General features: G+C 34.2%; 1 protein-coding gene across 3 annotated transcripts; it reads right to left on the bottom strand.

Moving 5' to 3' along the window:
• Positions 1–354: 354 nt before the first annotated feature.
• On the bottom strand, positions 355–7690 carry LOC112038074 (disease resistance protein At4g27190). 3 transcript variants are annotated; one of them, XM_065780737.1, is made up of 6 exons: positions 7462–7690; positions 6650–6829; positions 6009–6103; positions 1462–4393; positions 1331–1350; positions 355–1237 (listed from the first exon to the last, which is right to left on the bottom strand). In XM_065780737.1, exon 4 carries the CDS (start codon positions 4381–4383, stop codon positions 1468–1470), a length of 2916 nt encoding a protein of 971 aa, XP_065636809.1. In that variant the 5' UTR covers positions 4384–4393; positions 6009–6103; positions 6650–6829; positions 7462–7690; the 3' UTR covers positions 355–1237; positions 1331–1350; positions 1462–1467. The 3 variants fall into 3 exon arrangements, with proteins under 3 accessions (XP_065636809.1, XP_023926661.1, XP_065636810.1); XM_024070893.2 differs by lacking the exon at positions 6650–6829; XM_065780738.1 differs by lacking the exon at positions 1331–1350.
• Between the last annotated feature and the right edge of the window lie 1601 nt (positions 7691–9291).

The raw sequence follows: 9291 nt of genomic DNA on the forward strand, positions 1-9291 counted from the left end.
GTGTTATATGCAAGTTAGTGGCAAATGGCTGATCTTAGACACGGCTTCATCTTCTGCCATGTACTGATTCAGATTTTAGACTGGTCAAGTTGTGTTTTGATTAATTTAAGATCCATTTGTTCTGTCTCTTGGGTTGAGTAATGAATTGTTCATTTAAACCTTGAACTAATTCATATGACATTTACTTATGGCAATAATCAAATATCCACATTGTAAAATGCCAAACATCTGCATTAGATTACAATGGTAGTTTTGAGAATGATTTTACACCTATTAACTAGTGATGAAACCAAATTCAATATAATTCATGAACTAAGTTGTATTCAAGGGAGGAATTGAGAATATAGCGGGAAGTGACAAGAAAGAAGGAAAAGGAATGAAAATAAATATAAATTCAATGACATTTAATCAGCCAAAAGCTATGCTGGTTATCAACACAGAGAGATTTTAGAGGACAGGGGAAGATCGTGGATCATCCAAGACTTCTAAAGTCAACCTCAGAAAAGTGAAAACATGAAGCTAAAAAGTCAGTAGATCACCCATGACTTCTCATGTTGATTAACCCCATAAAAAGCGAAAAACATGAAGCAAAAAAGTATGCATAATTGATGATCAAAAGATGCCTACATCATAAGCACACTTGTTCGCAAGTTATTAAATCACATATAGAGCACATAGATAGGCATAGTTACAATGGAAATTGACAAGATGTGCTCCAATTTTATACATTGTTCACAAGGTATATACCAAAATTTTCCAATCATAGAGAAATCCAAGATTTGGCATTCTGCAATAAAAATTCACAAATTAGATCATTGTAGCTATGATTGCTGTAAAAGCAACTTTACAAGATAACCTACTGTTTGGACCAAGCATCTTCACCAAATTTAGCAGCAAAAGATTTATTAGGAACAAAATATACACATAAGTTTTAAATAAAAATAATAATAAAAAAAGCCTAGCAGAGAAAGAAGAAGAAGATAACAATGGATGTGGAAAACAAAAACAGAATGTGGTATCAAAACAACTTAGGCAGAGGATCCATTATTAAAAAAGATTGTGGCACTTAGTGAAAAAGGAACACACAATCATAACAAAACAGAGTTTGTAATAAATTAGCAAATAAGAACAGAAGTAACAAAATCACATTTAAGAGTGAATATATCCTTGCTGCACACACCACGGGAACATTTGATATCAGCAGCTTCGACTTGGGACAGACCATTGGCCACATATCCTATATATCAGACAAAACAGGAAACGAAATTATTCATGAAACTTTTTTACTAGTATAAAGCGTATATACATCTATGCCCAGGGACTTACTTACCGGGAAGATGTGATTAATAGCTGATTGGTCCAATCCAAAAGGGAATTTAAAAAAAGATATATTAGATGGTAGTAAAAGAAAATACCCATAAAAGAAAAATGAAAGATGTAAGAGTGAAGAGAGGGACATACCCATGCTTAAAATTTATGGAAAAAGGGTTGAAGGACATTCTTAGTGTCAGGAGAGTCCCACTCTAGCGATTCCCACCATTCTTCAGATCCTTTAATGTGTTGAAGAGAAGGGGGAGGAGATAGTTGTCCATTAAGAAGGGGCAGAGAGAGAGGGAGTGTCTTCACCTTCGGACATTTGTATATCTGAATCATTTCAAGAGAATTACAAACTATTACTTTACTGCTATTGCAGATGGTCTTCAGTTCCGGTAGGTTCCACAGACTCCAATCCCTTAATTTGGGGAGATTGATTTTGGTAGTGTCCATTCCTTCCTCCTCTTCTTCTTCAAATTCATCACTTACTTCTCCTATTATTTCCTTTACTTGGTTACAATCGTAGACAACAATCTCTTCTAGGTTGCGCAGGTGTAGCAGCAATCCAGGTGGAAGCAACTTCTTTATATTTGGACATTGACCTATGCTAATCACTTTGAGACGGGAAAAGGTGTTAGGTGGGACCCGTGCTGAAGCAACTCTCTCTTTCCTAAGCAGTCCGCGTAAGTTATCCAAATCCCAAAGCTCTAAAATCTCGAGAGTTTGAAGAGAATCGGTAACAGAAGAAGAAGAAAGAACGTGCTCTATTCCTTTGCAATTGTGAAGACATATTTTCTTCAATTCCCTTATGTGCTTCAAAGATGGAACATCGCATAGGCTTGTTAAATCGTCACATTCTCCAATTTCTAGGTATTGCATGTCTTCCGGTAGCACAAGGGACTCACCTCCTCTTCCTAAATTGCACTCTTCTAAAATTACAACTTTTCCTATGTCTTCAATATTCCGATACGCGACATACTCTGACTCTCCCACTTGAATTTGGTAACATGCGAGTCGCCTTTTCTCTAAGGATCTTATAAAACTACAGAACCCATACAAGTCATCAAAACGGACCCAAACATTCTCCAATTTCTTCAACCTTTTTATCTCTTGTCCTTTCACTTTTACTTTGCAAGAAAATCTAAGATACTGGAGCTGAGAAAGTTTAGGTAAAATCCTCAGTGGCATGATTTTTAGATACTCTGCATCCAGATCAAGGTATGTCAAGTTGACCAACATTTTTAAACCATCAGGTGCTTTTGTAATTCCTGTTTGCTCAAGGTCTAACCTCCTCAATCTTGTAAGCTTTGCTAATGAAGACACATGCTTTAAATTCCTACACCATCTAAGGCTTAATGTATTAAGATTCTCCAAGCTAAAGACTGAATTCGGCAAAGATTCAATGCTAGTATATGATAGATCAAGAACCTTGAGCCCATGCAAATGCTCAAATAAAGAATCTGAGACATTTTTTAATGACCAGTTACCTTGCAGCAACAAGGTTGACAGGTTAGGACACCTTGGTGATACATTAGAAGGAATTCCTGATATTTTGTTGTACATCAAAGAAGCCTTCACAAGATTCTCTCTCCATTTTCCTTCATTTAAAAAATCATCCAATCCCAAGTGACCTTCTACCATAAATTCAGGACTTGCAACCTGGAGAACCATGTCTCTTACCAAATCATGCATCTTCACAAACTTTCTCTCTTCATAATATTCGTCAGTTACACCTTCTAATAAGCAAGCGTTTTCAAGTTTACTCAACATAGAATAGCCCTTATCAACCTCTGCTTGCCTACTCTTCATTCTTTCAATAATTCTCTCATCAATCAAATGTTTTATCAACTCTTCTTTGTCAATCTTGAAGTCTTCGGGGTATAGTGCACAATGCAAGAGACACTGTTTAAGTTTCTCTTCTTTCAGTCGTTCATAACTGAATTTAAGCACCTCATGCACCTGCTTCTCTATATTGTCAAACCCCTTTAAGGATGTCCTCAACTGTTCCAATGCATCTCTCCACTCATAATCGTGAACTAAGCGTTTGAAACTTCCAGCTATTGTGACGATTGCAAGAGGCAACCGAGCACATGTTTGAAGAACCTCTTCCGCAATTGCTTTCAAATATGGAGTATTAAAAACATCACATTCCATTTTATGCAAAAATAACTCTCGTGCCTCCTCTTTTGAAAGTGACTCCATTTTGATATCCTTACAACTCATTCCTCGACAAACATCAAGATCTCGAGTTGTCAATACTATTTTGCATCCATTTGCTGAAGTAGGCTCTGGAATTCCTACTTTCTCAAGAGCAAATGTTTCCCACAAATCATCTAGGATTAGCGCATACCTCCTATCTTTCAATGCTGTGTATAACTCCACTGCCCTTATTATTTCATCCTCAAACTTTGGGAGTTTTAATTTCAACCTGTAGGCAATGTCATTTTGTAGTTTGGTAAGATCAAATTCCTTTGATACAGTCACCCAAATTACACTTTGAAATTTGTTTGACTCATTTAATAAGAAATTGTTAACTTCTTTCATGACAGTCGTTTTGCCAATGCCGCCCATGCCATAAACACCAATCTTTCCAACCTCATTATCAAACAAGCATGCCAAAATCTGTTCCTTAGTTCTTTGAGCAGTGCTTTCTCCCACTAAGGTCGATTGTGGCATCATCTTACCAATGCATTCAGGTAGATCAAGAACCAAACCATCAGTGAAATCACCCGCTTGATAAAGTTCCTCCACATCTTTTGTCTTCTTAAAAGCAGATTCTCCCTTCTGCATACGTGAGAAAAACATCCATCTGGCAGGTTCTTGTCCAATGTCTATGTCACCCTTAATTGTTTCCACATTTTGAAGCCAAGTTTTAACTTCTTCCTTTGGTTTTTTTCCTTGACGAAGTTCTGAATCCAATATTGTTTTTATGTCATCCTTCCGGCCTTCCAGTAATTCCCATTTTCTCTTCAGATTCTTCACATGTTGATCAGCCTCTCTGTGATAATTCCAATATTCGACTACTACTGAAGGAACAATGTTTCCAACAATCGAAGCTAATATCTCCATTGGAAAGACCCTGCATGATAGATGCACCCAAGATGTAGATCAGGCATATTGGCCATGTGTTGGGGGAAAAGAGAGAGAAGAATAACAAACAAACAAAAAAGGGGATGAATACATTTTATTACCCAACATTTGATATGGAGTTAATATGTACCTCCAGATTTTGTTTTGTAGTTACTAATAGCTCTTTAATTCTTGACACAGAAATTAACAGTCAAATAAGTAATATGGTTATAATTACATTTCTTTAAAGGTAAAATTTTAGAACCAAAAGAAAAAAAAAGAACAACTGACATGGAAAAATATAAGGATGAATGAAACAAGCCATGACACTGAGAAATTAGAAATTAATGATTTTGAACTCGGCAACAAACAAATCCAGGAATTCTAAGTCATACTCCCATATGAACCACCAAAGTTCATTACCCCTTTTTTTGTCTCTTGACTGATTGGAGTCAAAACCCTATGAAGAATTTGATAGGGGGGAAGTATGGTACAGATTCCATAATAACATTATATGATTAATTCTAATGATATAAGGGAGCACATAAGTGTTGGGAGTTTTGTTCACAATTAAAATTGATTAGAGTTGTTATCAAAATTATTCATGACATTTTAATTACAGTTTTGATTTTGTAACTAACTTAAGATTAATTTGAATTGTTTCTAGAAATATTCTTGACACTTCCCCTCAAGTTCGAACACCTATATTAAGGATGCCAATTTTTTAAGTGAAAATTGAAGTTGATTTATGCCTAATGCCTTTGTGAAAATATCTGCACGCTGATGTTTAGAGGGAATATAGGTGGTTTCAATATAACCTTGTTGTATTTTTCACAAAGGAGATGGCATTTGAGCTAGATTATTATTTCCATTTTCCATGGAAATCTAGATTGGCTACAATCTGAATTTGCATAGTTGTTGCACAGTAACGTTTCGTAGGCTTACAATGAGGAAAGCCACTCAAGTCAACTCACAACAAGCCATGGCATGACTCTATATTTGGATTTAAAGAAAGAATGAGAAATAGTGGTTGTTTCTTGGTTTTCCAAGAAATGGGGCGGTCACCAGTATAATGGTGAGTCATAGGACAACCAGCCCACCTGAGTCACAATGAGATGATATTTCTAGAATAAAATGCCTTGAGCTGGGGAACCTTTGAGGTAACAAAGACGAGTGGCAGTCACTGGCAGCATCAAGATGAGGTTTATGAGGCTTAGCCATGAATTGACTAAGAATATTGATATCATAAATTTGTCAGGTCTAGCGATTGCTAAATACATTAGGTAGCCAATGAGTTTGCGATAAATTGTTGGATCCTCAAGGAGCTGACCATCAATATTTGTCAATTTGAGATTATGCTCCATAGGAAAAGGGGAGAGTTGGTTGCTAACATACCCCCATCCTTAAGAATTTCCATTATTTATTTTCTTCGAGAGAACAACATACCATGTGAAGAGCGAAGGACAATTATCCCCAAGAAGTATGTTAGAAGGCCCAATTCTTTGATATGAAATTGAGCATGTAGAAATTTTTGATAGACATTTGATTTAACATGAGAATCATAGATCTTATTTCATGCAAGAAACTAAACTACAACATAACAGGTGCAAAGGAAAAATATATACCTGGCCTGAAAAGCAAACACTTCTTGATAGACTCTGATTCAATAAAGGAGAAACACACCAATTGAAGCAGAGATAATAAGAGGCCACAGACCGTTCTGTAAAATGTGTATGTGAGAAAAGCAAAGTTTTTAGTCAAACAATCAATAACATCTAGAAGCATCAAATGTTACAAAAACTGAATAATAGGTAAGGCATCTAAGCAAGACACAAGTCACACAATTGTGCCATGTGAAAAAAAAATAGGAAAGTGGTAACCTTTTTCTATATCTTTTAATTTCAATGCAAAATCTTGTGACAGTGCACAGCTACAGAATTAGCTAAGCATGCACTAGTCAATGACAGTCCTCAAGTGTGGTTAGAGGAATACCCTCCTGGCCCTCAAACTCTTGTATAGTTTTCTGAATATTATTTATAATATATCTGTCGTCTTTTACCCAAAATTTGGGTCTGTTTTGCAACTGGGTAAATCTGATTTTTATGTCCAAATTGTCCTAAATATCTGCTTCTAGATCATTCACCTCCATAGCAGTCAAAACCTTGGTACTTGCCTAAGAGTTATGGCATATGTGAGCATTGGATTAAATGGCATAGGCAATGGTTACAATTCAGAAAGGGAAATAAAAGTTGGGAGGACCAATTACCCTTAACCATAAGACATCAGTGACATATGTCTTTTAAGCTGTCAAGAACACACTTTGGCAGCACAAAATGTGTCCAAGTTGATCATATAATGCAAAGAAGCAAATTAAACAAAAAAGTCTCAGAGCTTGATTGTTGTCAATTGTCATTCACGGTTTTGATATGATATATCATAGAAGAACCTGAAAGTGCACACATAGCAACGAGATAAGAGCACGACAAACTCACTGCTGTCTTTCTAAGCCCAATATGAAGTAGATAAAACTAACATACCAATATGAGAATGTATGAAAAAGAGGGAGAAAAGTACCAATACAAGGAAAAACACATAGAAGTAAAAGAAAGATAGATTTTAAAGAAACAAGTTGCCTCAGAAAGAAATGGTTCTCTCTGTTTGCTTTCAAATGGAAATGATTCATTTCACAGTAAAAATTTAATTCTTCATAAATCTAAAGATGTTCAAGGTACTAAAAGTCGACATTAAATCTTATTCCATCAAATGACGAATAACAAGTAATTTTAAATGTCTTTAATATCACATATTCTTATAGATTCATTAAAAAAAAATTAAATCTTCATTACAAAATGATTCTTTTCCATCTCAAAAATAAATGGAAAGGTTTTTCAGTTTTTTTATGTCAAAATGTTTAACCCTCAAAATGAACAATTTTTCTGCCTTAAAAAAAAAAAAAAAAAAATCATATACATATCTATTCTTCAAAAAAAAAAAAAAATTCATATATATATATATATATATATCTAAAACCAAATAGTAATAATAATTTCATACGCATAATCGCATCAAAGATCTTACCAGTCCTCTCCTCTCTCTCTCTCCAAAAGAAAGCCAATTCTACAAATTAGGCAACAACTGTTTAGAAATCAGGGGAGAAGTTTAGATACACAGACTGATTGGCTGTTAATCATAATAACAGAAGGCAAGAAAATAACACAAAGCAACCCTTCTTTGCTAAATGGCTAAATGCTAATCTTTTGGAAGAAAGTAGGAAAAGTAAAATCGAGTGAAGGTATTATTAATGTAGCATAATATTAATAATTGGAAATAAATGAGGAAGGATCACGTTGACTTGCAGCACTTGCTTTCAATTTGTCATGGTGGGGTCACCCTCCACTTTAGCGGAAGATGGTGGGAAAGTCATGGTGGGGTAATGTTGATGAGAAAGTCAAATAACATTAGATTTTTTTTTTTTTTTTAAATATTCCTATGTAGATTTGAATTTATATTCCTATCTTTCTTTCATTCATTGCTTATTTACCATTAGTTTCACTGTCTTGCGTGAGTTTCTTTTCCCATAACTTCATTGAAGTTCGGCTTTTCCTTGTATCTCATCACTCAAATCATGGTTTCCTTGTATTAGCTTCATCGTCAACCTCTTTTGTTACCCGTTTTTTTTCTTCTTCTGGCATATATAGCAATATGCACTCTGTTAGTGATAAATCTATATTAGTAATTCTATAAAAGAAAAAAACCAATTAAACAAAATGATATTGTGTGGCTTCGAATGAATTAATGTCCACTAGCGACAGGGGCGGAGCCAGGATTTTTTGTTTGGGGGGGCCAAATTTTTTTACTAATATATTAGTCTTGAGTCAAGATAAACAATCACACACATGCGTAAACGCACATACACAAATATAAACATTAATATTTTGATACTAGAGTAGGTCATAATTTATGAATATATTGTGAATAAAATTAAAAACTTTCACATATGTATATTCGCAAGATAATTTTTTAGGAGAATTTATCATCTTTTAAACTCCAATACTATACAAAGATATTAAACATGTACAAAAAACGAATTAGAAAAAACAAAAACTATCTTGTCTCTATAACTTCTAGACTAATTGACAAATTCTATTAGTTTTTAAGAGCATCATTGGACTAACTCAAACATTTGGGGGGCTAACTTGTACAAAAGTAGTCTAGTTTGATATTAAACATGTATAAAAAATGAATTAAAAAAAAAAAAAAAACAAAAACTACCTTATCTCTATAACTACTAGACTAATTGATAAATTCTATTAGTTTTTAAGAGCATCATTGGATTAACTCAAATATTTGGGGGGCCAACTTCTATTTTTGTAGCTAAATATTTAGATTTTTAATACTTACATATAATAAAAAATAATTTTTTTAAATTTGGGGGGGGGGGGGCCATGGCCCCCCCAAGCCTTGCTGTAGCTCCGCCCCTGACTAGCGATGTCATTGTACATAGATGTACATATGGTTTGAATTAAAACATTTTTTTTCAATGTAGAATATAATTTAAAACTTATGAAAATGTGGATTTAATTTAAATTCACCCATAAAATAATTATGTGGTTTAAAATATAATTTTCCATTTTCAATAAAAAAAATCTCAAACAAACACCAATAATCACAAAAATATGACTTTTGAAAGTTAAAGATTTAATGCATTCACATACTTTTTTTTTTCTTAATTTTTTTTAATGAAAAAAAATCTATGGTCTGTGCAGTGACGTGCCCCACTGCATTGGCAACACTTTTAAATTTTTTTTTCCCTCCTTTCTAAGTTTGCAATTCATTTATTTCACCAAAAAATGGTTGTGCATCTAATGTTGTATCAGCGAGCCAAGAAGAGTTTTTTTTTTTTTTTTT

This window comes from Quercus suber, unplaced genomic scaffold (genome assembly GCF_002906115.3).
Source record: "Quercus suber isolate HL8 unplaced genomic scaffold, Cork oak 2.0 scaffold_244, whole genome shotgun sequence".
Lineage (NCBI taxonomy): Eukaryota > Viridiplantae > Streptophyta > Magnoliopsida > Fagales > Fagaceae > Quercus > Quercus suber.

What these genes read in the sequence shown, in the direction of transcription:
- LOC112038074 (XM_024070893.2), bottom strand. Translation starts at nt 4,383, where the DNA reads ATGGAGATATTAGCTTCGATTGTTGGAAACATTGTTCCTTCAGTAGTA.